The sequence below is a fragment of the Pagrus major genome, chromosome 20, assembly GCF_040436345.1.
Source record: "Pagrus major chromosome 20, Pma_NU_1.0".
Taxonomy (NCBI): domain Eukaryota; kingdom Metazoa; phylum Chordata; class Actinopteri; order Spariformes; family Sparidae; genus Pagrus; species Pagrus major.
This window is the reverse complement of record NC_133234.1, coordinates 25,569,599-25,596,566: the sequence shown is the minus strand read 5'-3', so window position 1 is coordinate 25,596,566 and position 26,968 is coordinate 25,569,599. Positions and strand designations below refer to the sequence as shown.

The 26,968-nt window shown below is 41.7% G+C and overlaps 5 protein-coding genes across 7 annotated transcripts; 2 read left to right on the top strand and 3 right to left on the bottom strand.

Annotated features, from left to right (window-relative positions):
- Nucleotides 1–462: 462 nt before the first annotated feature.
- LOC141015112 (uncharacterized) lies at nt 463–1,551 on the bottom strand. The gene has a single exon (XM_073489035.1). The coding sequence runs from the start codon at nt 1,451–1,453 to the stop codon at nt 845–847; it is 609 nt and encodes a 202-aa protein (XP_073345136.1). The 5' UTR covers nt 1,454–1,551; the 3' UTR covers nt 463–844.
- Nucleotides 1,552–2,791: 1,240 nt separating this feature from the next.
- On the bottom strand, nt 2,792–7,152 carry LOC141015111 (uncharacterized). 2 transcript variants are annotated; one of them, XM_073489034.1, is made up of 3 exons: nt 6,853–6,915; nt 5,377–5,441; nt 2,792–5,298 (listed from the first exon to the last, which is right to left on the bottom strand). In XM_073489034.1, the coding sequence occupies exon 3, from the start codon at nt 5,264–5,266 to the stop codon at nt 3,971–3,973; it is 1,296 nt and encodes a 431-aa protein (XP_073345135.1). In that variant the 5' UTR covers nt 5,267–5,298; nt 5,377–5,441; nt 6,853–6,915; the 3' UTR covers nt 2,792–3,970. The 2 variants fall into 2 exon arrangements, with proteins under 2 accessions (XP_073345135.1, XP_073345133.1); XM_073489032.1 differs by lacking the exon at nt 5,377–5,441 and having other exon boundaries at nt 6,853–7,152.
- A 976-nt stretch (nt 7,153–8,128) lies between these two features.
- On the top strand, nt 8,129–17,801 carry LOC141015234 (5-hydroxytryptamine receptor 3A-like). The gene is made up of 9 exons (XM_073489188.1): nt 8,129–8,165; nt 8,458–8,615; nt 8,879–8,923; nt 9,030–9,139; nt 10,377–10,546; nt 10,709–10,869; nt 11,548–11,758; nt 11,856–12,029; nt 17,728–17,801. The coding sequence occupies exons 1-9, from the start codon at nt 8,129–8,131 to the stop codon at nt 17,799–17,801; spliced, it is 1,140 nt and encodes a 379-aa protein (XP_073345289.1).
- Nucleotides 17,802–17,820: 19 nt separating this feature from the next.
- lrrc59 (leucine rich repeat containing 59) lies at nt 17,821–23,887 on the top strand. 2 transcript variants are annotated; one of them, XM_073489816.1, is made up of 8 exons: nt 17,821–17,962; nt 18,114–18,223; nt 18,386–18,445; nt 20,414–20,572; nt 21,158–21,262; nt 21,348–21,420; nt 21,515–21,706; nt 21,949–23,887. In XM_073489816.1, the coding sequence occupies exons 2-8, from the start codon at nt 18,122–18,124 to the stop codon at nt 22,230–22,232; spliced, it is 975 nt and encodes a 324-aa protein (XP_073345917.1). In that variant the 5' UTR covers nt 17,821–17,962; nt 18,114–18,121; the 3' UTR covers nt 22,233–23,887. The 2 variants fall into 2 exon arrangements, with proteins under 2 accessions (XP_073345917.1, XP_073345918.1); XM_073489817.1 differs by having other exon boundaries at nt 17,879–17,962; nt 21,952–22,331.
- On the bottom strand, nt 23,888–26,903 carry nat9 (N-acetyltransferase 9). The gene is made up of 6 exons (XM_073489818.1): nt 26,748–26,903; nt 26,222–26,331; nt 25,857–25,997; nt 25,613–25,672; nt 25,339–25,433; nt 23,888–24,821 (listed from the first exon to the last, which is right to left on the bottom strand). Exons 1-6 carry the CDS (start codon nt 26,837–26,839, stop codon nt 24,675–24,677), a joined length of 645 nt encoding a protein of 214 aa, XP_073345919.1. The 5' UTR covers nt 26,840–26,903; the 3' UTR covers nt 23,888–24,674.
- Between the last annotated feature and the right edge of the window lie 65 nt (nt 26,904–26,968).

The following is a 26,968-nucleotide window of genomic DNA, read 5'->3' as shown; positions in this document are numbered from 1 at the left end:
CACCTGATTTATTATTTTGTTTGTTTTGTTCATTCCTGGGTGTGAGGTAGCTGGGCAGAGCATAATTCATTTCCCGAGCACAGCAACAAACTAAGAAAATAAGAAAATCCAAGCAGAGGGCTGCAGTGTCTCTGCAGATACAAGACACCAACACGCCTTTTCTCCCCTTTCCAGTCTCCCTCAGTTTTGAAAATGTAAGAAGGAGAAAGTTCAAATATTTGTATTCAAATGTAGGGAGGAAAAGTCAAAAGCTGTCCAAAAAGTAAATACATAAGTGAAGTATAGATGCCTGAAGTATCAACTCAACTACATTACTTACCACCTCTGCCGTTACTTTGAGTAAACTTGTAGATTTCTCTGTTTGAACATTGTTGGAATAATTTGGGATTATGCAATTACACAACTCAATGAAACAAATCACAAAAGACCAAGTTGTTTTTAGACATTTTAATGCAGAAAAGCTACACATTATATCTTCAATTCATACTTTTGGGAAGACCACTCAATGAGGAATGACAAAGAAAATCTGCACCCATAAACTACTTGTATTTCCAATGAACGGCTGCCATCATGAGTCTTTATGTTCTCATGGTCCATTCATGATTCCTGTGACTCTGAATACATCTTTAGTGAGTGGAGTCTGGAAGAACAAAACAATAATGCCCAGCTGCCTCCAACTTTAGCATTTAGAAATCTTAAAACTTGGATGAGAAAGAACCACTATCAATATTTTTTGTGCCAATGACAAAGTACGCAATCAAGGAAGGTTATTTTTAACATATTCTAAGATGAACACAATAGAAATACAAAAACGAACTGCAATGAAACATTAACTGTACAGTTTCTACCTCGAGTGGGTTTTCATATGTGCCTTGAGACTTGACTTCTGTGTGAATTTTCTATCACAAACACAACAATCAAATGGCTTTTCACCTGTGTGAATTCTCTTGTGTGTCTTGAGATGCGTTGGCCGGTTGAAACTTTTCCCACAGACATCGCAACAAAATGGTTTGTCTCCTGAGTGGACTCTGATGTGTTCCTTGAGCTCCCCGTGTACTGTAAATCTTCTACCACAAACATCACAACCAAATGGTTTCTCTCCTGTGTGGAATCTCATGTGTGTCCTCAGACTTGCCAGTACTGCAAATTTTTTACCGCAAACATCACAAACAAATGGTTTCTCTCCGGTGTGGAGTCCCATGTGTGTCTTCAGATTTCCCTGTTGTGTAAATGTTTTCCCACAAACATCACAACCAAATGGTTTCACTCCCGTGTGGAGTCCCATGTGTGTCGTCAGATTTCCCTGTTGTGTAAATCTTTTCCCACAAAGATGACAACCAAATGGTTTCTCTCCCGTGTGGACCCTCATGTGGGCCTTAAGATTTCCCTGTTCTTTAAAAGTTTTCCCACAATCATCACAGCTTAATCTTTTTTCCGTTGTGTGGAATCTCATGTGTGACTTCAGACTTGCCTTTTGTGTAAATCTTTTACAACAAACATCACAACCAAACGGTTTATCTCCTGTGTGGGACTCTCATGTGTGTATGAAGACTTCCCTTTTGTGTAAATTGTTTCCCACAATGACCACATCCAAATGGTTTCTCTCCCGTGTGAACTCTCAGGTGTGTTTTTAGATTTGTTGGATCTCCAAAACTTTTCCCACAAACATCACAGGCAAATATTTTTTCTCCTGTGTGCACTCTCCTGTGTAACCTGAGATTGGCCTGTAAGGAAAATCTTTTTCCCACAAACATCACAAGCAAATGGTTTCTCTCCTGTGTGGACTCTCGTGTGTGTCTTGAGGCTTGACTTCTGTGTAAAACATTTCCCACAGACATCACAACCAAATGGTTTCTCTCCTGTGTGAACCCGCATGTGTGTTTCCAGGGTTCCCTGTCGTGTAAATCTTTTTCCACAATTACCACAGTCAAATGGTTTTGCGCTGGTGTCATCAGTATTTTGCTGTGGATGACTACCTGGTTCTCGGTTCCTGGCAGGTTCAGATCCTCCACAGTCCTCTCCATCAGTTTCTGTTTTTATCTGTGTTGCTGAGCTGCTGGCTGGAGGCTCTGCCTCTCTGTTGTCCTCAGTTTGGCTTTGATGAAGCTGTGAGGTCTGAGGTTTCTCTTCATCATCTTCACTCTTCACAGTGACAGCAGTAAATGGCAACATGGTGATAACAGCCTCCTTCAGCCTGTTAAACTGCTCTCCCTCTGACCGGTCCAGAGTTCCTCCTGTTCCTCTTTTATGTGTAGGGGCTCTACATCCTCCTGGTCCTGGCTGGGGCTCCACTCAGGGGGTACCTCTTCTTTAATCACAAACAGCAGTGGACACCTGCAGGGAACATTGAAAACAAAAAGAAATGTTGGCAGCCATTTTGTCAGAAAATAATGAAAAATAAAGAGAAATAAACAAAAACTATCACATCAATAATATGAAAGATGGAGTTCCCTTAAGAAAATGTTTGGAAACAGGACAAAAACATGTGTAATTATAGTAATGATGCACACCATCGACAACAAGTAGTAAGGTAGTCTTTAAAAATGTTTTGACCACAATTTGCTTAAAAATGTCATTAGAAAAAAACACCTTGATATTTGGTAAATGTGGCATTTAAAAAATAATAATAAATCAAGCAAACCAAAAAAGTTCTTGGTGTAGTGATTAATCAGGAATAGTCCCATTCATGCACAAATTTACCTTGGAGAAAATAATCATCTTAGAATTCAGAAGAGAACGTAAACAATAAAATTGGTACAGGCAAAGTTTCACAGAAACCCAGACACAGACCTGTGTGTATGTCTTACGCATTTATTAGACCTACTAAACTACTGACAAAGGACAACTCTTCAGCACAAACAAATACAATGACAAGACAGCAAACAAATGATTGATTATAAACCTCAGGATTCTCATAGAAGAATGCAATAGATAACTAGAACTACCGCGTGGCGGTTATATGCCTTCGCTTTAAAGAAGGTAAAGCTCCTAAGAAGCTACAATTTGGTACAAGGACACTGTGACCTCACAATATGTGAGGTTGCACTGACCTTTGACCTCCAAAATATAATCAGTTCAGCCTCAATCCAAGTGGACCTATGTACCAAAGGAATTCCCTTAAATGATTCTTGAGATGTCACATTCACGAAACCTGAAGTTGCGTGACCTATGACCTTGGACCACCAAAATCTAATACGTTCATCCTTGAACGTATGCAGATATTTGTGCCAAATATAACAAAATTCCCTCACGGCATTCTTGAGATATCGCGTTCACAAGTTGTGAGGTTTCAGTGACCTTTGACCTCCAAAAACTAATCAGGTCATCCTTGAGTCAGAGTGGACATTTGTGCAAAGTTTGAAGAAAACCCCTTAAAGCATTCTAGAGATACTGCGTTTACAAGAATGGCCCGTACGTACGGACAGACGGACAACCCGAAAACATAATGCCTCCAGCCCTCACTATCGCCGGCGGAGGCATACACATGCAGTGTTTCCCACAGAATCAGACTTTAATTGTGGCGGTGGCAACGTAGTAGAGAATATCACATGTACATATTCTTACAATAGGAAAAGTAACACAGCAGAAGCATTGTAGCAGTTAAAGCTCTCGAAAAGAGTTCTTTGTTTGGGACGAGGGAAAGTTTGTGAATTCCTCAGAAAAGGGGGAAATGGGGAAAAATCTCAAAATGCCTGTGAAGGCCTGTTTTTAGACACACTTAGACTGCAACATTTCAGTTTTCCAGTTCCATAAGTTCAGCAGTAAGGTTTAATATTTTCCTTTGTATCCGTTTTGAGGAATCTTTCATTCTTTTGCATGAACATCCATGTGGGTTTACAACTGGTTACACCTGAGTATCTGTCCCCTGCTGTGAGAGGGGGTCTGGGTGGTGTCGAGCACGGCTCATTCAGGAACATTAACAGCCTTTATGGAGCCATTTTGTCTCTTTTTTGGGGAAGCTTTGTTTATCTCAAACTAGGTGAACCTTCATGTGTTTCTTCACATTTCCCTGTTGCGTAAACCTTTTACCACAAACATCACAGCCAAACGGTTTCTCTCCAGTGTGGACTCGCATGTGTTTCTTCAGACTACTCTGTTCTACAAATCTTGTACCACAAACATCACAACTAAATGGCTTCTCTCCTGTGTGAATTCTCATGTGTGTCTTAAAATGTGTCTGCTGATTAAATCTTTTACCACAAACAGAGCAGCCAAATGGTTTATCTCCTGTGTGGATTCTAACGTGTCTCCTCAGACTTCCCTGTTCTGTAAATCTTTTCCCACAAACATCACAACCAACTAGTTTCTCTCCTGTGTGGACTCTTACGTGCGCCCTAAGATCCCCCTGTTGTGTAAATCTTTTTCCACAAACATCACAACCAAATGGTTTCTCTCCTGTGTGGACTCTCATGTGAGTTTTAAGATCTCCCTGTTGTGTACATCTTTTCCCACAAATATCACAACCAAATGGTTTCTCTCCTGTGTGGACTCTCATGTGTCTCTCAAGATTCTTCTTTAGGCTAAATCTTGTTCCACAATCAACACAACCAAATAGTTTCTCTCCTGTGTGGACTCTGACCTGTGAATCTGCCTTTTCTTTCACTCTAACACATTTCTTTTTATCCAAACAGCTGGAGGACCTTTTCCCCAAATCACACATCACGTGTCTCTGAAGAGAACTCTTGCAGTGAAATCCTTTACCAAACTTAAAGCAGCTGACAGACTTTATTTCAGCATTACATCCCACATCACTTACAGGGGCGTCCTTATATTTCAGAGCATTTACACTTGAATCAGGTGCCCTATCCCTTTTCCAATCACTGTCACTGTCTTCAGTTTCAGGTCCAGAATCGGACAAAGGTTCTTGCCAACCATAACTGACTTCAGTCTCTGAACAGTCTGAAGCCTCGTCATCAGTATTTTGTTGTGGATGACTACCTGCATCTTGGTTCCTGGCAGGCTCAGATCCTCCACAGTCCTCTCCATCGATTTCTGTCTTCATTTGTGTCGCTGAGCTGCTGGCTGGGGGCTCTGCCTGTCTGTTGTCCTCAGTTTGGCTCTGATGAAGTAGTGAAGTTTGAAGTTTCTCTTCATCATCTTCACTCTTCACAGTGACAGCAGTGAATGGAAACCTGGTGATATCAGCCTCCTCCAACTCATTAAGCTGCTCTCCCTCCTGACTGGTCCAGAGTTCCTCCTGTTCCTCTTTTATGTGCAGCTCCTGGTGCAGGCTGGGGCTCCACTCAGAAGAAACCTCTTCTTTCATCACCAACAGCTGCCGGACTCCTCGAGGGAACACTGAAACACACACAGAAATGTTGGCAGCAATTTTCTAGGAAATTAATAATTAAAAATTGTAAATGAAAAAGAACCAACCAATAATGTGAAAGATGGAGTTCCCCTATAATGGCTTCCAGAAGTTAGTGTTTCCACTGGTAACACTGCCCCAAAAGCAAAAGAAAAAATAATCAAAAAAGAAAACGTAGCATTTTAAGTGATTACATCAAATCAGTTTACTTACGTATTATTCAAGTTAACAAAATGCAGGTGAGGTAAACAGAGCATGCATTTAATTAGTTTAATTTAATTATTAATCAGTGATAGGGACATGGGCTGTGGAATAGCAGTGAGGAGTGCAATGGCTCTTCATCTCTTTGTCCTCCTTCATCTTGCTCATCTAGGCCCACAGACTGGTGTTCTCCTCCTGGAGGGCATAGGTGGTTCGTCTGAGGTCATCAGTGCTCTTTTGACAGTATTCTTTCTGCTGTTGGATCTTTTTTTTTTTAGCCGTTGGAGTTCAGTGAGCCTCAGTATCAGCTCTCTGAACTCGGTGAAGTCGAGCTCCAGTGAAGACTGGCTTTCTCTAATTTTCCCAGTCAGGGTTGAGGGATGAGTGCAGTTACGAGTCTTCTTTAGTCATTCTCTTTCTTTTTAATGAAAAAGATCAGCATTTTACTTTCAATAGTTTCCAGGTCATGTGACCCAGCGGATAAAATCAATATCAAAATGTCTTACTGCATGCGTTTAATGAGATACACCTCTTTTTATTGAATATTATTGCTCTCCATTTTTTTTATTCATTTTTTTTGTGAAAAATCTAAATTTCTTTTTCAATAGCTTCCATGTCATGTGACTAAAAACATTGGCTATTGAAGAACGAGCTCATATGTGTCAAAATACAATTATAATTGCAAAAGTAGGACAAAGAAATGAGAAAATACTCTCTGAACAATCATTTTCCATTATACAACATGAACAAGCGCAAATGCAAATGCACGGACTGTTTTTGCACTAAACTAAACCAAAGTGTTGTTAATGCTTGATGCATACTGAGCCAGTGTATCTCTCATGTGCACTTCTTATCTGCTTCATGCAACATCTCAGCCCAGTGCATGATGGGAAACACCTGACTGTCCTCTGATCTAACAGCTAATTGGAGAGACACGACAAACGACTCAATATCGTCTCTCTTTCATTCTGCAAAGGAACCAATTGTAAAAACGATGCCATGAATGTGCGCGTTGTGACAGCAGTCTGGATCAGATCTGTGGCCCAGTTATTGTAATTATGTTCATTATTAGCCTCAGTTTCACCTTGTAGTCACTGTTGACTTTGACTGAGTGACGTCACTGACACTGCAAAAGATAAAGGTGCTGTCTATTATATATTAACACTGCACTGATATACTTATTGAAGTATTTAGCAACACAGCAAGTGGTGATGAAGTGTTGGTTTGGACCCTCAGCACTCACAGACCTCCCGCAAGAACCGGGCAGTCCGGACATTTAACGCATCCTATGTCGCTCCCCTCTGTACAACACGGTGGTGTAGGAGGTGTGGACGGTGCTGTACCTGAGCTGGAGGGTGAACCCGGTCCGAGTCTGTTGTTGCTCGGATTGGAGATGGTTTTATCCGTTTCCGTGTCCGCTGCATCGTCCGTGTTCATGATGCGGATTCTGTGAAAACACTGGTCGATGTTTTACTCCAGATCTTTTGGTTTGTGGTCCAGTTTTGGAGGGAAAAGGGGGGAAACAGCAGATGAAGAAATACAGAAAAGAAACAAAAAGGTTTTCTTCTTTTAGGTTTCCGGACAAAAAGGTTTTATGTCCGAGAAGTTTAGTTGTTTAGTTGTTGTGGTAGTCTGACAGCAGGGGGCCGCCATCTTGGGTCTCGCACTGTCTCGCGAGAGTTGCGTTCACAGTTGCGCAGTTCTGCCAAATCTCGCGAGAGAAACAAGCAACCAGGTCTATGGAAAGCCCAAATCAAGCGACCTTACTACTCACATACTCTATGTACAGTATATTGATTTATTTATTTTGTGATTTTACATCTCTCTTTTGAACTTTTTAAAAGAATTCAAACAAATCCAACTTGCCAACAAAAAATGAGGAAATATAACACGAGTCTGTAAAAATGGAAGGAGCTGAAAATGTAAAATAAATTTTTCACCTTTATGTGTAATGTCAGCTTTTGTTACAACTGATTTCATGAATTTAGTATCAAAAAAAGTATCGAAATCAAGGTATTGATATCAATATCCTTATCAAATATTTTTAACAGCCCTACATGGACAAGGATTATTATCTGGAGCAGCAGCCTTTCCCACATCCGCTGTGTTCACTGACAGTGGCTGGTCCTCTGGAGCCGGAGAAGGAGTAGTCATACTTTCTGTTCACATCCCGCCTAACTTAAAGTAAAGAAAGGTAGTTTAAGTAATAAAATCTTTTAATAAAGTCTGTTTTCCTCTCATGCTATAATATAATGTTTGGGAATTTTAACCACAGCTGCTTTAAAAGCATGCATCTCATTTCCTGTGAATCGCTTGAGTGAAAACAATGATAAATGGAATCACTTAACAGTTTGTGCCTCAACCACACATTACGCCCAGATCGTACACAAACTCCATTAAAACATTAAAACACATCCTGTGGTTCAATTATGTCGGGTTGAGAACCATCGCCTTAGACTACTCAGATCAAAGACAAATTAACAAAAAGGGAGTTGGTCATTTGTTCACCCAGCCTTCTTCCAGTGTGAGCTAATATTTATGAACAATACTGAGTTGACTGAGACGCACAACAGCTGCACTCCTGACAGACTTTGCCTTCTCACTGGTCCTGCAGTCATGATGCTTGCTGGCTTCCTCTTTCTGCTCCTCCTCACAGGTAAGGTGTCTCTCATCCTCACAGTGTCTCTGCTGCTCTAGATATCCACAAACCTCACTGCGAACAGCTTTCAGTGGAATTAATTTTGACCAAGGAAACTGTCTCAATGAGTAAAGTCTGAGGCTAATCAAGAGTAACGTGGACGTAGTTTCACAAGAGGCGTTGTTTCATTTTTAAAACGTGATGCTTCAATGCTGCGAGCACCTCGGAAGAGAGTCCATCCTCCAAGTCCATCCTGAATCACTAGATACTACAAGAAGTTGACTCAACCTCTCTGATGTTTTCTCTGTAGATGGAGAATCGTCCAACAGTAACTGCAGTTATCGGGATCTTTATCAGCTTTTAAAGTCAGAAGGTGTTGGGAAGAACAACATGATCCGGCCAGTTAAAAACCACACATCACCCACTGAGGTAGAACTGTACATACTAATCTATGCCATTCTAGATGTGGTAAGTTGTTTCTTATTATTCTGAAATGAATTACACCTTAAAGAATGTCTAAACGTTGTCGGTTAATTAAACAACAGTATATTTTGTACAGTCTTTGTGGTTGTTTGTGAATTCTGCCTTTAGTTAAGATATAAATGACATATGTTGTTTAGCCTGCTGCCTGTTCAAAACTGTGTCACATGAACCCTGATGTTTGCAACTCTGATGTAGTAAGCTGTATTAACACTGAATTTGGACTTCAACACATATTTCTTTGCTCGTAGAACGAGAAGGAACAGAAATTTGTTTCTTACGTTTGGATTGATTTGGTGAGTTTTCTCTGAGGAAGAAAACATTTTTGACTGAATAAATCCCCACCTGGGAAAATCAAATTTCTTTGTTAACATGAAATATTCTCCCTGTTTTTCTTTGTAGATTTGGTTTGATGAGTACATTTCCTGGAATCCTGATGATTTCTGTGGTCTTAAGGCCATTACTCTTTCTAAAGACCAACTGTGGAAGCCAGATATAACTATTGAAGAGATGTAAGTGTGTCCATACTGGTTACAGCCTAACTGGTTATCGGTTTTTATGTTACTGTTAAGAAACAACGTAAAATTGAAGTATTTATATGCCAAACAGTTTAGCAACAGGGTTCAGACGTGATTTATTTCATTTATTTCTATTCATTGCCTATACGTATTGTTTTTTTTATTGCGCAATGACTGAGCTAGACACGGACACAATAGACACAGGTGCAACACACTCGGGCGGGGCAGGTAATCATACAGCAGGGAAACACTGGAGGGCAGGAACTGCAGCACATGAAACAAGACAAGAGGCGAGTATCAACATAAAACAGAAGCACAAGACAATGACCGCTTTCAGTCCAGTCCGACGGACAAGATCTACAAAGCGGCCCCCCCCCTCACTGTGCAAAACCCTGAATGTGTCCTCACTCCTGATGGCCTATCAGGCACAATTGGAGGAAGAGGTGTCAGCAAAGCTGTACACGAAGCTGTGGGAAGAGATCTGCATAGTCACTGACCAATGCCTTCATCTCGATAAAGTTGCAGTCCAGGCCAAGGGCAGAGCAATGGGCTTGATGGTCCTACAAGAGAGAGCCAGATGGTTAAACCTCACCAACCTCACCACGAGAGAGAAAGAGGATCTCCTGGATACACCTGTTGTCCCACAGGGTCTCTTTGGCTCAGCCGTAGCCTCAGAGCAGAAGAGATGTGAGGACAAGAAAAAGGAAAGATGAAGCCTGAAAGCTCTGCCTGCCCAGGAAGGCTCGGCCGAGTGCTGCGGGACCCCCCCGCTGCAGATATTTGCACAGGCTATGACGCCCGGCTTCAGGATCCCAAAGCTCTCCAGTGGGACCAGCTCGCAGCAGCATGCACAGCAGGGGTGTGTCCCCAAACTGTGTCCCCAGTGAGAAGAAGAGACAAAGTTTTGTTCGTGGTTCCTGTAGGTGTACACATCACGTCAGCATTCACACTGCAATGAAGTTGTCCCTACTCTCTCAACCAGGCAAAATGCTGAGTGCGCAGTTCATTTTAAAAAGAAAAAGAACATTGTTTACAACCAATACGGTCTGCCACATAAACCCAGTGGGGAGAGCGCTTGCACTCCCATCACAAGCACCTCTTTCTCGTTTCACATTAGCGAGGCGGGTGGTCTGGTGAGACACTCTAACCCTAAACTTGTGTTGTTAAATATAATGGCTTATACTCTATGTAAAATTCAGTTTAAAGGACACGTGTGTTTGTTCTCATGCAGGACAGAAAAGGACAAGATCAATAAGAGTCCTTATCTCAGCGTTAGCTACCGAGGTCAAGTCTTTGTCAGGAACGACATGATGGTGGTCAGCACCTGCACGATGCGCGTTTACAAATTCCCCTTTGACGTTCAGCGCTGCACCCTCTCCTTCAAGTCTGATATACACTCCGGTGAGTCTTTGAGCTGTTTTGTTTTAAAGTTTTATGAATTCCTATTAGTCCTAGTAATTGTGTCTTAAATGACTTAGAGTCTAGCTGAACACATACATACATTCATTTTTTATTACCCTGCGAAGAAACCTCACAGTTTGTTTTTTTTATCTCCCACTTCAGACAAAGAAATTCAGCTTATTAAGAATAGTAGCTCTTCATACAGCACTGAGTGGTCTATCGCGAAGATGCGGACCCAGTCTGAGTGGGTGTTCTTGCACATGAATGTCTCCAACACAACTGTTGACAATTTTGAGATCCAACAGACCATGGTGGTTTACACTGTAAGTATTTCTGGATACACACGGAGGTGGAAAGTGAAGTTTTTCCATTCCACCTCTGTGCCTTTCCTGAAGTATTTCCATTTTGTGAGTCTTAATATTGTTTTTCATTAAATTTCAGGGGGAAATTATTGTTTATCACTACACAAAAAATACCTGACATCCATAATTTGCAGGTCAAAATTTTACTGATTCAGCAGGAAGGGTTTTATTTTGATCAGACTGCATGACAGTCAGAGTACTCCACTCAATGGCCTTCAGTCGCATAGGAGGATCATGAGTATCTCCACATCTGCCCAACTCTTTGTTTGGAGTTTGTTTGATATCTTGTGCCCAAGTATATCATGTTGGTGCAGCATTTCCTGCACAGTGCACCATGCGGACTGTGCAGGAAATGACCACACGGATGATCAAAGCAAATTTCAAGATCAGGAAATTAGAAACTGTTGGAGAGCCGCCTAGAAAATAAAGCATGACATCTTTAAAACCTCAAGAAATATTTGTGTCTTTCCCATATTTTACTGGTGCTGGTTGTTTTTCAGCCTTCCTCTTTCATAGCTACATTTAGTTAGTTACAGTTTTTCTTGCACCAGTGTAGACGTGGGGATTACCATGTTGTTGTGCACAGCTGTACTGAAGTCACAGTTGCTTTAGTACCACCTGACCCCTATCGTTTCACAGATCCACGTGAAGAGGCGCGCTCTACTCTACATTGTCAACTTCATTTTGCCCATCCTGTTCTTCTTGGTTCTGGACTTGACCTCCTTCCTGATCTCAGACCGTGGGGGCGAGAAGCTCAGCTTCAAGGTCACTGTGCTGCTTGCTGTCACTGTGATGCAGCTTATTCTGAATGAAATACTTCCTTCTTCTTCAGACAAGATTCCACTTATAGGTAAAGAAGCTGAGAGTCACTGCACTTCACATGAGCAGGATGCTGAATCAATGTGTAGTTATTTGTCCACATTAATGATGATGTCCTCCCCCTTTAGCGATCTACATTATTGGGATTTTTGGTTTGATGATGCTCAGCCTCCTGGAGACGATTTTGGTGATGTATCTGTTGGAGAAAGACTCGAAAGAAAATGAGCCGAACAGAGGCCAAAGCCTGAGTGAGGACTGTGAGGACAAACAAGGCAAAGTCAGCCTAAACAACTGCTTTAGAGGTGAGATTCACAGCAACTAATAGGGAGGTTTGAATAGCATTTATGATCTCAGATCTAGTTAAAAACATTCAAAAATGAACTAAAACTATCAACAGAATGTGAAGAAATAACGTCATTCCTCCTCAGTATTATCCTCCGCTGTCCCGGGTCTGAATACCTCCTTCACCCAACGGTCCAAAGCTCCTGTGCTTGCATTGTTAACACCAACAGTCCCCTGTGCTGAGTTCCCAAACAGCTAAATGTAAAATGTCTGGTACAAATGACTTAATTGTGTTATTTTAATTATGCACTAACCATGTTTTGTATCTAATTCATCATTTCAGGCATTAATAAATGTATTCACTCTGCCTGTAACTGTGATGTCTCTGCCAGTGAAACACCAGCTGAACTGCTGCCAGCGGGCAAAGAGGTTAGGATAATATCTTCCTGCAGTTTCAAAGCAAAACCATCCTCTGCCTTCATAAAATCCAGGGCTCTGACCAGTTCACTGGAGCCATTACCTAATACTGCACTCTGAACTAACAGGGAGATTGGACTCTCTGTCCTTGACCTTATTGCTCCTCTCAAATGTAGAAAGAAAACATACAATCCATCTCCATGACTCACTGAACACACTACCTAAAAAGGCAGAATAACAGCTGAATTATATACAAGGCTAATAGGTTTGACATAAAAATAACGATTGACCACAGTGTACTAAATCACTTTTTTCAGGGAAGCTGCAGCCAACTGACGGAGGAGTCCCACGACTTTGAAAAGCTGTCAGACGAGCTGAGAGAGGTGGTGAAAACGCTGTCTCTGCTCCTCAACAGCAGGCAGGAAGAAGTGAAGCCTGGCTACTGGACCAAAGTGTCCAACACAATCGGCAAAGTTTTCTTCATTTTCTATATCAACGCTGCCATTATGTTTTTAACGTATATGGTCATCTGTTGGAATGCAGAATAGTGCAGGGGAAAAATGGTTATGCAAGGTAAACATCAGAAGTTGTAGGATGTACTCTGAACCCACAGGGGAATATCAAAACAAAATGTCTTTTGGATGACTGACGTCACGCTGCAGCTCAAGTGAAGCTGAGGTGTTTATAAAGTCTCTGCTCCAAACTGTGGTGCCTAAACTTATGTCACTAACCACGCATGTTACACTTGCATGTTTCACACAGTGTCTCAGATCAAACGCAAATGTTGTGTTGTAGTTTTCGTCGTATACACTAATATGCGATGAAGTTGTAGACGTATGTCTTTGCTACGTAATAATCAGAATCCTTTAATTCAAGAAATCCACCGAAACACATATTAAATTTAAAAAAAACAAGCATGCAGGTGTAAACAAAATCTTTATAATCAACCAAATAACATGTTAAAATATTCAAAATGTTATCTTATCTATTCGATCTTATTCCCTAATATACATCAAGCCTGTTTGTAAAACAGGTTACAAAGCTGTAGTCTACAAGCTCAAGCTTAGATACCAGGTGATGCACTCAAGTCATTTATAATCTGAGAAGAAAAAATGACTTTGATGTGTAAAAAATTGTTCCAGTGTCCCGTCAACAATCCTGAAATCCATCTATTATATTCTGAAGATATGGAAGCTGTTTTGCTTTATGTATTTAACAATATCATGATGTCTTTCTGTGCTGTTCTTTCACATCTCTATCAGCATTACTGTGCTTTATATATTCATGATCAAATAAAATTCCTTCTGGCTCAGAGGAGATGTATCAGACTCTTTCTAACCTGAAAATCAATAATAAAAACAACAACTAGGTAATGCATTTGCACTGGTTGTGTAACTACCTCCACCAAGAGGGTTATGTTTTCACCCATGTCCATTTGTTGGTCGGTTTGACAGCAAAAACTACTGAACAGATTTCCATGAAACTTGGATGGAGGTCCAGAATAAACCCCATTAACTTTAGTGTGGATCCAGATAAACAGGCAGATCCATGAATTGTTTTCTCACTTTCTTGAACATTGTGAGATAGGGTGTTTTTAAACATTGTTGTTATCATCTAATGTAATAGTTGCACTGCAGTAACAGTTACAGGATTTAAAGATAATAATAAAACATAAAAGCTTACTGCTAGAGCTCCTCCCTGCCTTTATATCCCCTATCCCTTAATGTTTACTTCACTTGTTTCTTCTTTACCTCTTCATTTCCTCCTTTTCTGTCTCTGCCTCTGTTTCAGTCTCATTTGCCATTTTAATTTCCTCTTCCTGTCATGTTTTTCTTCTTCCTACCTAGTTTACTCTCTTTGTTTGAGGCTTTTTGTGGTGACAGTGGCTGATAATATATCAATGTCTGATATAATCATAATATATCAGACTGCTCATCCCTGTGTCCAAGACCATTCCTTTATTTAAAAAAAGATTTACGCTATTTCATTGTTCTATAGAGGTTGTTTGTGCATTTTGTTGAAAGTAACTACTAAGTAGTGTAATAGGTACGGTGGCCCTGAAGTGCAAATCACAAAGGCAAAACAGAAAACACAACAACAAATCAGAAAACACAACAACAAAACAGTTTTGTTGTTGTGTTTTCTGATTTGCTGTTGTGATTTGCACTTCAGGGCCACCATAAATAAGTAATATATTACTCTACGCAGACAGTAATTTTGTAACGTAATCTATTACTTTAAAGGTAACTAGTAATACAGGTGTAGTGCCGAGAAGAGACTGCTTGCCGAAAAACGACTGCCCCCGACGGGAACGCGCATCAGTTCAGAGGAAGTGGGCGTAGGTCTACTACGGGTCAGCTGGCAGACGCAGCACCGAGAGAAATGTTTTTTTTACTGTGCAGTCCTGTAGCCCAAGTGAAGAGGCTACGGAAACAGAACGGCGCAGATAAAAAAAGTAACCTGATGTTTCCATAATGTAGGCTAGTTGTCAACAATTGATGAGGGTAGATGCTTTACCTTGCCACTTTTATTGTTGTTGTTGTTGTTATCGTTGTTGCAATGTGATTTTACACCGCTTTGATCGATAAATAAAGTCATATTTCAATATCCCTATTTCAGTGATTTTATAACGAGGATTAGGAAATCAATGCAGAAAAGAATGCAGGAGTGTTTCCACGTCACATTAGATAGCAATCATATAACACATACTGAGAAATTAGTAAGTGCTATCAGAGGTGGGTAATAACGATTTACATTTACTTCATTACATTTACTTAAGTAACTTTTTGGATAACTTGTACTTTTAAGAGCATAATTATGAATACAATAATGCAGTATATATAGAACTGTAGGCGAACTGTAACAGATTGCCTTTACATTCTGCATAACATTCTCTGTGTTTGCCAGGTGCATGTACAGTGAATTTGGTCAACATCACTGTGTCACTGTGCAGTCACTCTGCCCTGCCGAAAAGTGACTGCACCCTGTAACTCTGGATTGGGAGGGGTTACATTCTCTGTCTTTTCAGCATTAATAGTAGAGGAAACCAGGTGCATGTACAGTGAATTTGGTCAATATCACTCCTTGCAATCCAGAGTTACAGGGTGCAGTCACTTTTCGGCAGGCCCTGCCGAAAAGTGACTGCACGCTGTAACTCTGGATTGGGAGGGGTTACATTCTCTGTCTTTTCAGCATTAATAGTAGAGGAAACCAGGTGCATGTACAGTGAATTTGGTCAATATCACTCCTTGCAATAAGGACTTACAGGGTGCAGTCACTTTTCGGCAGGGCCTGCCGAAAAGTGACTGCACCCTGTAAGTCTGGATTGGGAGGGGTTACATTCTCTGTCTTTTCAGCATTAATAGTAGAGGAAACCAGGTGCATGTACAGTGAATTTGGTCAATATCACTCCTTGCAATCCAGAGTTACAGGGTGCAGTCACTTTTCGGCAGGCCCTGCCGAAAAGTGACTGCACCCTGTAACTCTGGATTGGGAGGGGTTACATTCTCTGTCTTTTCAGCATTAATAGTAGAGGAAACCAGGTGGCTGTACAGTGAATTTGGTCAATATCACTCCTTGCAATAAGGACTTACAGGGTGCAGTCACTTTTCGGCAGGCCCTGCCGAAAAGTGACTGCACCCTGTAACTCTGGATTGGGAGGGGTTACATTCTCTGTCTTTTCAGCATTAATAGTAGAGGAAACCAGGTGGCTGTACAGTGAATTTGGTCAATATCACTCCTTGCAATAAGGACTTACAGGGTGCAGTCACTTTTCGGCAGGCCCTGCCGAAAAGTGACTGCACCCTGTAACTCTGGATTGGGAGGGGTTACATTCTCTGTCTTTTCAGCATTAATAGTAGAGGAAACCAGGTGGCTGTACAGTGAATTTGGTCAATATCACTCCTTGCAATAAGGACTTACAGGGTGCAGTCACTTTTCGGCAGGCCCTGCCGAAAAGTGACTGCACCCTGTAACTCTGGATTGGGAGGGGTTACATTCTCTGTCTTTTCAGCATTAATAGTAGAGGAAACCAGGTGCATGTACAGTGAATTTGGTCAATATCACTCCTTGCAATCCAGAATTACAGGGTGCAGTCACTTTTCGGCAGGCCCTGCCGAAAAGTGACTGCACCCTGTAACTCTGGATTGGGAGGGGTTACATTCTCTGTCTTTTCAGCATTAATAGCAGAGGAAACCAGGTGCATGTACAGTGAATTTGGTCAATATCACTCTTTGCAATAAGGACTTACAGGGTGCAGTCACTTTTCGGCAGGCCCTGCCGAAAAGTGACTGCACCCTGTAACTCTGGATTGGGAGGGGTTACATTCTCTGTCTTTTCAGCATTAATAGTAGAGGAAACCAGGTGCATGTACAGTGAATTTGGTCAATATCACTCCTTGCAACAAGGACTTACAGGGTGCAGTCACCTTTCGGCAGGCCCTGCCGAAAAGTGACTGCACCCTGTAACTCTGGATTGGGAGGGGTTACATTCTCTGTCTTTTCAGCATTAATAGTAGAGGAAACCAGGTGCATGTACAGTGAATTTGGTCAATATCACTCCTTGCAATAAGGACTTACAGGGTGCAGTCACTTTTCGGCAGGCCCTGCCGAAAAGTGACTGCACCCTGTAACTCTGGATTGGGAGGGGTTACATTCTCTGTCTTTTCAGCATTAATAGTAGAGGAAACCAGGTGCATGTACAGTGAATTTGGTCAATATCACTCCTTGCAATCCAGAGTTACAGGGTGCAGTCACCTTTCGGCAGGCCCTGCCGAAAAGTGACTGCACCCTGTAACTCTGGATTGGGAGGGGTTACATTCTCTGTCTTTTCAGCATTAATAGTAGAGGAAACCAGGTGCATGTACAGTGAATTTGGTCAATATCACTCCTTGCAATCCAGAGTTACAGGGTGCAGTCACCTTTCGGCAGGCCCTGCCGAAAAGTGACTGCACCCTGTAACTCTGGATTGGGAGGGGTTACATTCTCTGTCTTTTCAGCATTAATAGTAGAGGAAACCAGGTGCATGTACAGTGAATTTGGTCAATATCACTCCTTGCAACAAGGACTTACAGGGTGCAGTCACCTTTCGGCAGGCCCTGCCGAAAAGTGACTGCACCCTGTAACTCTGGATTGGGAGGGGTTACATTCTCTGTCTTTTCAGCATTAATAGTAGAGGAAACCAGGTGCATGTACAGTGAATTTGGTCAATATCACTCCTTGCAATCCAGAGTTACAGGGTGCAGTCACTTTTCGGCACTACACCGGCATGTAAAGTATTGCACTGTCCATATTGTACCTGCAGGGTGTCGTGTGGCCTCCGGTCCTGCAGGCGGCGCTGTTCGCTTCCACGTCACGGCGCTGTCGCTCAATCAGTGACGTGGATTTTCATTGAGGCAGTCAGTGCTGCCAAAAACACAGACTCACCAGCGTCTCGCAGCTTTTCCACTAACTTTCCTCACGTTTACACGTCGGGACGGTGACTTTGCTCCCCTCGTCCATCGCCCTCCAGCACAGATCGGTCCCAGCTTTCATCACAGGTGAGCGGATCGTGTCGGACGCGGATGTCGGCAGGTTTTCCTGGTGTCTGCTGGCTGAAAGTATCCGCAGTACAAACTGTTAAAATTCAGAAGATCCACTCGTGTGAGCGTTTTGTTTCTCACTTTACCTCCACGCTGTGTTTCCTCACAGACTCCAGGATGAGTAAAAACAGCAAAGTGTTGAACCTGAAGGATAAAATCAGCGGGAACGAGATGGACCTGAGCCTGTGTAACCTCACCGAGGTGCCGGTCCGAGAGCTGGTGAGCTGCTCGTCGTCTGTGTGTGAAGATGTTAGAAAATCAAACACATCTCATCATGTGAACTACAAACACAAGGACTGTCCTGCTGTGGCTGCACGTTTCTGTGTTTAAATGCTTATAAAAATGTGTTAAACCTGACTCATGCTGTCATTTATCCAACAGGCTTTATTCACCAAAGCAACTGTTTTGGACCTTTCGTGTAACAACATCACATCCCTTCCTGTAAGTACACACACACACACACACACACACACATACACTAAACTAACACACATGTTACTCCTGACACATGTTTCCTCACATTTATGGCTTTTGGGCCTTTTTAAATTGAAGCAATGTGCTGATGATCCCTCGGTGAGGCCATAAAGTGATGGTCTTTCCTCTGATTGTCTAATTTGAAGGATCTTTTTTTAGGTCTGAAGAGATAAAAAGCTGTTTGAAACCACTTAAATGTTCATAATATAAGGTAAAATATTTGTCATTAAAGTTTCATAACTAAAAGCAGAGGTGGAAGGTAACTTTTTATCTCTCCTCCCTACGTTTTAACACAAATATCTGACCTTTCTCCTCATTACACTTTTCAAACAGGCTTGTTACTTTAGTTTTAATGCATTTGAGGGGAATTATCCATTATTTTCCCGACATCACAGGACTGATTTCGACCTCTCAGTGCACGTCACGCACGGCAGACATAGCAGGACGATGTTAAAGATGGAAACAGACAGATAGGGAGACTAGAAAGGGGAGAAAAGGCGTGTTAGTGTCTCGCATCTGCAGAGACCCTGCAGCCCTCTGCCTGGATTTTCTGGCTTTACAAACCCAAAACTGTGGCAACAGCTGGGACTCGGCTGCACAATTAATCAGAAATTAATCAAAATCACAAAGTGCAATATCCAAATCGCAAGAACTGCATGTTTTATAAAGGTGAAATGTGTCACAAAACAGTGTTTTAATGACATTTTGTGGTGCTGCAGAGACGCTCTGGTCTACAAAGCTTCTTCTCCAGATGTAATAAAACATGTTTGTTTGGCAGAGACCAGGAGAAATGCCACATCATCATGATTTTACTAGTTTTTCAATGACAATGAAAATTGTGACGTCGTGAATTGTGATCATCCATAATAATCATGAATTATATGGCTATCTGTCATAAAAATCACTATCACTTTTTGACTATATCGTGCAGCCAAAACAGGGACACATCCTGATTCTACCTTTAAGTTTAATAATCCTTGAATTATATTAATATGACGTGAGCTTCAGTCAACTTTGACCAGTAAAAATGTCCTTCAGAGGGATACTTTGATACTCTGAGTACATTCAGAGCCTGTACTTTCTTTCTTTTTTAAGAAGTTGAATCAGTACTTCTTCTTTTACCAGGATCTTTTTGTAACAAGTATCTGAACTTTTACTTGAGTAAAGAATGTGAGTACTGTTGCCAACTCTGACTAAAAGCTTCTGAGGACTTTTCATTTCGTGTTGATTCTGACGGCTCCGATAACAGAACGAAACAAAGCAAACTCTGTTTTAGTGCCGTTCCAGCAGACGACAGAGCAGCGTCTTTCCTCACGCTGTGACACTGCTCAGTTTATCTGCAACACTCTGCCATAAAAAAATAGTTTTAATTTTATGATTTATTACCAGTCTACTTGCTAATGTAGTTCATATAGAGGCGTCAGTATTACATTGAGACTGTTTCATAATCAGTTAAAACTTCTTTAGTATGGATTGTAAAATGTTTAATTGATGGATCAATGTGCTAAATCTTGATGGCACTACTAAGCAAGTGAGGGAGTTTTTTAAACTGCTTAAATTAGTGAATCAGTTTTCAATTTAAAGATTATTTCTTCTTGCTTTATGGCCCATAAACCTCAATGTGCCTCTAAAATGTGAATCTAAATTATTCACATTCTTGAAGAGAGCCCCCTCCTCTGCTGCTCCTCCTGAGGTTTATCTTACTTTTTCTTTTGAGGGATTTCTTGTATCTGAATGTGTTGTATGTTTAAAATCCTTGTGACGTGGGATTACGGGATGCATATTAGTAAAAGTGCAGTACTTTTAGGATGGTAACCATCATCTCACAGGGTAATGATAATATTCTCTTTACATGGATTTTAACCCTTTTGTAGAGCCGTCCGTCATTGAGCCTGACCTACGTTATTTTTCTTTGGCTCTTTTTCTTTCATGTAGCCAGAGTTCTGCAACCTGACCCACCTGGTGAAGGTGGACCTGAGTAAAAACCAGCTGACCTGTCTGCCAGACGACCTCGGGAACCTGAGCAGCCTTCAACATCTGGACCTGTACAACAACAAGCTGAATGTCCTGCCTGTCAGCTTCTCTCAGCTCAGGGTTGGTGCCAGACACAAGCACTGATTGCTCATGTTACATTACTATATATACTTATCCAGGCAACATAAGGCCAAAATACCAGCTTCTGCTGCCTTTAATCTATTAACTGCTCATACTTCAGATAGGAAATAGGCTTGGGCTGATATTAGATACTTTTAAATATCACGATATTTGACGTCATATATATCGAATATCAAACAGCTGTCACAGCATCTTAGGGCAGATTGATGCCACTCTCACTCTCTCTGTAGTTAAATATGCTTGGCACAAAGACTGGAAGTGTAGGAAACAGGCCAAAAAGTAAAATATCAGCCTACCAGCACCTCTACAGCTCACGAGAGCTTTGAACAGAGCTTGGATAGCTGTTTACTGTCTTCGTGCTAAACTAAGCTAACTGGCTGTAGCTTCATATTTACATATAGTGCTGACCTCTGCTGATATATTTTAGTACTCTGCACTTCAGTGTATCAGTTGTCAGAAATTGATATCCATGCAGAGTCAACTGAGTTAAACATCATATCCTTTCTTGCATGATGAGGCTTTGTTCTGATCTCGTTCTGTGTGTGTGTGTGTCTTTGCTCTCAGAGTCTGAAGTGGTTGGATCTGAAGGATAACCCGCTGGAGGCCGGCCTGGCCAAGGCAGCAGGGGACTGTCTGGATGAGAAGCAGTGCAAACAGTGTGCCACCAAGGTGAGAGAGAAAGAAGACCGACTGACAGAGAAGAAATATGAATAAAGCAGGCGACAGTTTGTAAAACTGAAGGTTTTTCTTCCAGGTTCTGCAGCACATGAGGGACATCCAGGAAGAGGTCGATCGTACACGAGAGAAGCGCCTTCTGAGGGAAAAGGGTGTGTAGGTTTGCGTTTGTGAGGTATTAATTGCCGCAAACATTTTATCTAATTTAATTTATCTTTTTTGTCTTTTTTCCTTACCCTCTATCAGAGCTGGAGAAGAAGAAGGAGGCGAAGCAGAGGGAGCGGGAGGCCAGAGAGAGGGAGGCTCGTAAACGGGAGAAGGCGGAGGAGAAGGAGAAGAGGAGGAAAGAGTACAATGCTCAGATGGCGGCCGCGGCAGCTCGGGAGCAACAGAAGAAGAAGAGCGAGGAGAAGAAGAAGAAGAACGGACAGGCAGCAGGTGAGACTGAAGGTCTGGATAATGCACCTCTTTAAGGGATAGTTTATGGGTTTTTTTCAACGATGAAGTCAAACACTGAGATTCAGTATTGTTGGAGTGTTACTGGTTGTTTTTTGCATCCTGGGTTCTGTTTTCTGGGTCGTTGAATCTTTGGTAGAGCACCAAAACTAAACGACTATAGTAGAGTTTGTTTTTACTGTTTTCTGAGTTGCTCTCATGTCGCTTACTTTCGCTTCACTCAGCAGATAAAAAGGTCGTTGTGGAATCGACAGCCAAACCTCGACGGTCTCTCATCGGCCTGGTGTTCAAGCTCCTCCTCCTGCTGCTTCTGGGATTGGCTGGAGTTGCGGCCGCCTGTCGACTGACCGACCTGCAGAAGGAAGCCGTGTGCGTGCCGGTCAACGTCGCCGTGGACGACGGCCTCTCCTGGGCCAAAGAGCAGGAGGGAGTGGTCAGACAGCTGGTGCAAAATCTGTCTTCTGCAGCGAAGGAGTTTCTTGAGTCAACGCAAGCGACCAAGAACTAAACTCTCATCTGCCTCCATCTGCTTCAGGAGCTGCAGGTTTTCCTCCCTGTGAATCCTGGGATTTTTTTTTTTAATCTGCTGAAATCATGAATCTCGTTAAGATGGGCAACGCTGCATCGCCCTCACCCTCTGTTTGAGGATGCTGGGAGATGAAGAGTCTGTGCAGATAGACGAAGGGGGATGGACAGATGTGTTCAAATCATCTTAAATTCCTATGGAATTGTTGTCACTCTTGTACCCTCTTTGTACTACAGCCTGTTTTTAAAAAAAGAAAACACATCATCTTTAATGCCTGCCCGTCGCCCGTGTTCTGCACTGTGACCTGAACACAGAGCTGGTTTGTGTTTCGGTGCATTACACGGAGCGTGGGTTGTATTTAAGAGGTGTTCAGTGAAATGTCAGGTGGCCCTGTCTGTGCTGCACTGGAGTGTCGAGTCACATGTCAGCTGCCAGTCAGAGCTGAGCATCAGCCGGTGTTTGGCAGTCTGAGCATGTGCAGTGAAGGCTGTGTGAATGTAGAACTCACTCGTCTGTGTCCTCTTCTGTCTTTATAGTCTTACATCAGTCAAAGCAGCTAAATCTCACAGCTAAAAACACATCGTCTGAAATGAGCCCACCTGATACATGAGTGGATTTTTATCTTTTCCCAGATATAAATAACGCTATCAGGCTAACAACTAACGAGAAATTGCAGTACAGAAAGTTATATTAGAGGTCATTTAGGCCTTGTCCACATGTATACATGTATCCCCTATCATAAAAAAAAAAAAACAATTCTGTCCATATGACCTTTTTTTATACAAGAACACCAAAACAAAGGATTCACATATTACAAAAAAGCAGGCGGGTTGAAATCAGGCCTACGTCAACAATACGTCGACCCAAGAGAAGAACAATTCTGAGCGTTCATAGCAAAGTTTCTATTTAAACAAAATGATTCAAAACGGTTCTGAACTTGTAATTAGACCTCACAGTGCAAATTAATCATTTACATTAGTGCTAACCAAAGGCAAACAAGAGGCCAAAACACAGAAGAAGATGATAGTTCTGCAAAATATCCGACAAGTGTGGACGAGGCCTTTAGGACAGTGTTGTCATCACATCGTTTGTCCACCAGAGAGCAAAATGGCTGCTTGGTACTCAGTACAGTTCTGCAATGATTAATCAATTTACAAATATAGTTGCTGATTATTTTTTCTGACCAATTAATTGAATAATTATTTCAGCTTTGGTTTATCTTTAAAAATCATCCGATACATTATCACATACTCATATCTGTATTGACCTCAAAAATCCAGCATCAGTCTGGCTCTGGTGCTCACGGTTCCCATTGTAAAGACTGTATTTAAAGGACCAGACCGGTAAAGTGCTTAAATCATCTGGTGAATGAGGACTATGTGTTGATATTGAACAAGAAGTCCAAAGTCTTAATTTCCTCTAATCAGTCATCAGCAATCTGAACTATAGAATTAAAGACACACGTCAGATTATTTCACTGTTCTTTCAGTTAAGCTGGTGACTTTTGATCTGATTTTTATTTGTTGGGACGTCTTGATGCAAAAAAAGAAAGCTGCCTTTGCTGCTGCGGTTGTTGTACAGCTCTGTCCATGCTCAAACATTGTCAGCGTCAATAAATGGCTATGCACTGCAAGAAATATTTGAACAATGAGATTTATTTTATGTTCTTCAAACATTTAGAAGAATCAGCTTTATGATCCAGTGATGCAGAATCCTGAACATTTTCGCTTTTTATCACTTCAGCAAACACGATTCTGCTCCAACAGCATTTTTTTCTGCAAATGTGTTGTTCATGACTTTCTTTGTTGCGGTTCCCCGTCACTGAGGAGGCTTAAATATTTCTCTGTAATTGTTCATCATCACTGAAACTTCCCTCTGCTGTGAGCTTCATCCTCCCTGTGGACACGTTACACAGCACGTATTAGAGGAAGGTTTCTGGTGACTGTGGTCGACTGCCCTCGCTGTCATATCAGGTGTCATGTTGTGTTATTGCTGCTATTTTCAGCCGTTAGAAGCAAAAGAGATTTCCTAATTATTTGTTTACAGATGTCAGTTCATCTTTGTATAAAAGCAGATAAAAAGTACAGGTAACAATCTTCACAATCAAGCCATATCATTGATATGAGATTGTCTGAACATTATCCGAAGGAGCTGTAGATGTGAACGCAGATGTCCCAGTCAGTTGGCTCGGATGTTAAAATAGCCTTTACCTTGTCAAGTTTTCCACTCTCATATTGTGGATGTCCAAATACATGTAGTATTGATTTTTTTTTAAAAACAGACGTAATTTCAGGCTGTAACCAGGCGCCACCTCCTCCCTGGACCAAACGAAGTATTTCCACTCGGGGAAAACATCACCTCCTGTTGTGTGCTTCGTGTGTTAAACCCCGACCTGATCCTCCAGAGTTCATACGGTAAAACATCTTATGAAACCGGTTCTCGTCTGTTGCTGCAGGTCTGTCTGTAGTCTCTCTCATTCACGTCGGCCATGTCGTCCAGCAGTCTCGTCCGAACGGACTCGTCCACGGTCATCTCGAGGGTCACCTCTTTGAACACCTTACACACCGACACCTGCAGCAGACATGAGGATGATTCTCAGCAGGGCTCCACACTAACTTTTTCAACTAGCAGTATTGCTGCTTCTTACTGAACATTTTAGGAGCACCACTTAAATCATCCTGCAACAAAATACATTTTTATTTTTTCATCTTAGCTGTATTATAAATCCTGATGTAATAAATAGACAATTTACAGTTTTCCAGGACTTTTTAAGGTAGGCTGCAGCGGATACTATGAAAAAAACATTAACTGGAAGCGTTAAAACAATTATGCTTTCCCCTTTCTTAGTGTGAATTTGCTAAGAAGAGGATTTGCTCTCTTTTTTGTTTATCTGTTTATTTTCGATAAACGGATGTGCGATTGGTTCAATTTCTTTATAATGAAAAAGATCTGTCAACTAGAGATTGCTGTAAAAAGTGGAGGTGCTTCTTTATATAAAACTTTGTCGCATTGTCTCCAAAAATTTCCGCAAAATGCAACTAGATGGCTGCAGTCTGGAGAGCAGTGTGACATCGTGTGATCTTCTTACCTCCTGGAAGTCGAGTTTCTTGAACATGGCGATGCTGACCTGGTTGTCCAGTCCAATTTTTGCTTGAAACTTTTTGACTCCAAGTTTGGTGACTCCTGGTGGAAGAAAACACACTTTTCACAAACTACTATTCGCAAAATGTCACCAGATTTTACAGATTTTTTAAGTCTTTTTTTGTAAAGCTTTATGAAAGGGAGGGCATTGGTGCAGCCACAGGAGCAGGTCATTTTCTGACAATATAAGAAATAAAACAAGCCTTCAGAAATCTGCTCACCGTAACACATCATCAGGCGTGTCACCTCTTTCCCGATGCCTTTGCCTCTGTAGCTGGGCTCTGTTAAAAACAACAAACGTATAGGAACTAAAAAACCACCAACAACTGCAGGAAAATATTGTGAAAACAGAGATATCCCAGGTAAATGGGCAACCCTGTTGAAACCGAATCACAGCTTGACTGTAGATGTTTGAACCGTTTGAGCATTTAAATTATTTCTCAGGACAAAAACGTTGGCCGTCACCTGCTATCATGATCTCCAGCTCAGCCAACGAGGGGTCTGTGGGGTCAGTCAGGAAGATGTTGACATCTCCCACCATGCACTGCTCCTCTTCAACACTGGTGTCCGCCCACCGCTGCTTGTCTAAGACGATGAACGTGCACTCTAGACAGATAGATTTCTTATTTTCATTTCATATCCAATGCTCACCAGTTAATGGCAAAAAGACTACGAGCAAACAAATCTGAAGGGTGAAGGTCTGAATGTCTATCTGAGACAAAAACTGTCGCTTTAAACCTGGAAACCTGAAACGAGCTCTTCAGAGAGTTTGTCAGGCCTGAACAAAGTGTCATTCTTTGTGTGCACATTGTGGGCAGATGACTCCTTACTGTCGTCGTCTTCCCTCCAGCTCCTCTGCATGTCGTACTCCTGGTCCAGGGTCAGCGGCTCTGAAGCCGTCAGCTGCTGCAGCTCAGGAGACTTCATCCACTCATGATACCTGAAACAGTTGCAGAAAAGACAGAGAAAAGACCTGAAGCTGTGTATACTTTTACTTCGTCTAAGTACAGAGTCTGAGTACTTCTTCCACTGACTTTAACATTAATATAAGAACCACATGGTTGACTTTTTAATGAATTCATCATTTGAATAGTTTAAGTGACAGAGCATCCACATGTGTTTTCAGTATCTTTACCCTGACTCAGCCATATGAATGAAAAATCATATTAAATTGGTTTAATTTATTGTTTATTAAAAGCTACAGTTCGTCATATTTTAACCATACATTGGAGAAATAACAGCACATTTACAAAACGTGTCAACGGCCTGATGATGAGAGGACATCAGGAGGCGAACAGATGAAAATAAAAGAGACAAACTGACTGAATTAATGATGATAATTAATGTTTTGCTCACCTGGGAACGTGTTCTGCGTTGTAAGGCACCAACACGACTCTCTGTCCCTCCAGTAACGTGTTCTCATTTATCTTCATGACGCCAAAACACATAAAAACCACAGAAATGACTGAAAGTAACTTTTAACACAGCTTCGCCTCTGCGTCCATGATGCCAGCACAACTTCCGGGTCAACACTCGCTGGCTCAAACTGCGGCTGCGCTCACTGACGTAAAGGCGGA

What these genes read in the sequence shown, in the direction of transcription:
- lrrc59 (XM_073489816.1), top strand. Translation starts at nt 18,122, where the DNA reads ATGAGTAAAAACAGCAAAGTGTTGAACCTGAAGGATAAAATCAGCGGG. An exon ending in GCAAACAGTGTGCCACCAAG is followed by an intron (nt 21,263 to 21,347) that starts GTGAGAGAGAAA and finishes TTTTTCTTCCAG; the next exon opens with GTTCTGCAGCACATGAGGGA. An exon ending in GAAGAACGGACAGGCAGCAG is followed by an intron (nt 21,707 to 21,948) that starts GTGAGACTGAAG and finishes CGCTTCACTCAG; the next exon opens with CAGATAAAAAGGTCGTTGTG.
- LOC141015234 (XM_073489188.1), top strand. Translation starts at nt 8,129, where the DNA reads ATGCTTGCTGGCTTCCTCTTTCTGCTCCTCCTCACAG. An exon ending in AGACCATGGTGGTTTACACT is followed by an intron (nt 10,870 to 11,547) that starts GTAAGTATTTCT and finishes ATCGTTTCACAG; the next exon opens with ATCCACGTGAAGAGGCGCGC. An exon ending in AGACAAGATTCCACTTATAG is followed by an intron (nt 11,759 to 11,855) that starts GTAAAGAAGCTG and finishes CTCCCCCTTTAG; the next exon opens with CGATCTACATTATTGGGATT.
- nat9 (XM_073489818.1), bottom strand. Translation starts at nt 26,839, where the DNA reads ATGTGTTTTGGCGTCATGAAGATAAATGAGAACACGTTACTGGAGGGA. An exon ending in AACGCAGAACACGTTCCCAG is followed by an intron (nt 26,332 to 26,747) that starts GTGAGCAAAACA and finishes CAACTGTTTCAG; the next exon opens with GTATCATGAGTGGATGAAGT. An exon ending in AGAAACTCGACTTCCAGGAG is followed by an intron (nt 24,822 to 25,338) that starts GTAAGAAGATCA and finishes TGTCTGCTGCAG; the next exon opens with GTGTCGGTGTGTAAGGTGTT.
- LOC141015112 (XM_073489035.1), bottom strand. Translation starts at nt 1,453, where the DNA reads ATGAGATTCCACACAACGGAAAAAAGATTAAGCTGTGATGATTGTGGG.
- LOC141015111 (XM_073489032.1), bottom strand. Translation starts at nt 6,946, where the DNA reads ATGAACACGGACGATGCAGCGGACACGGAAACGGATAAAACCATCTCC. An exon ending in GGGTTCACCCTCCAGCTCAG is followed by an intron (nt 5,299 to 6,852) that starts GTACAGCACCGT and finishes TGTGTGTTTCAG; the next exon opens with TGTTCCCTCGAGGAGTCCGG.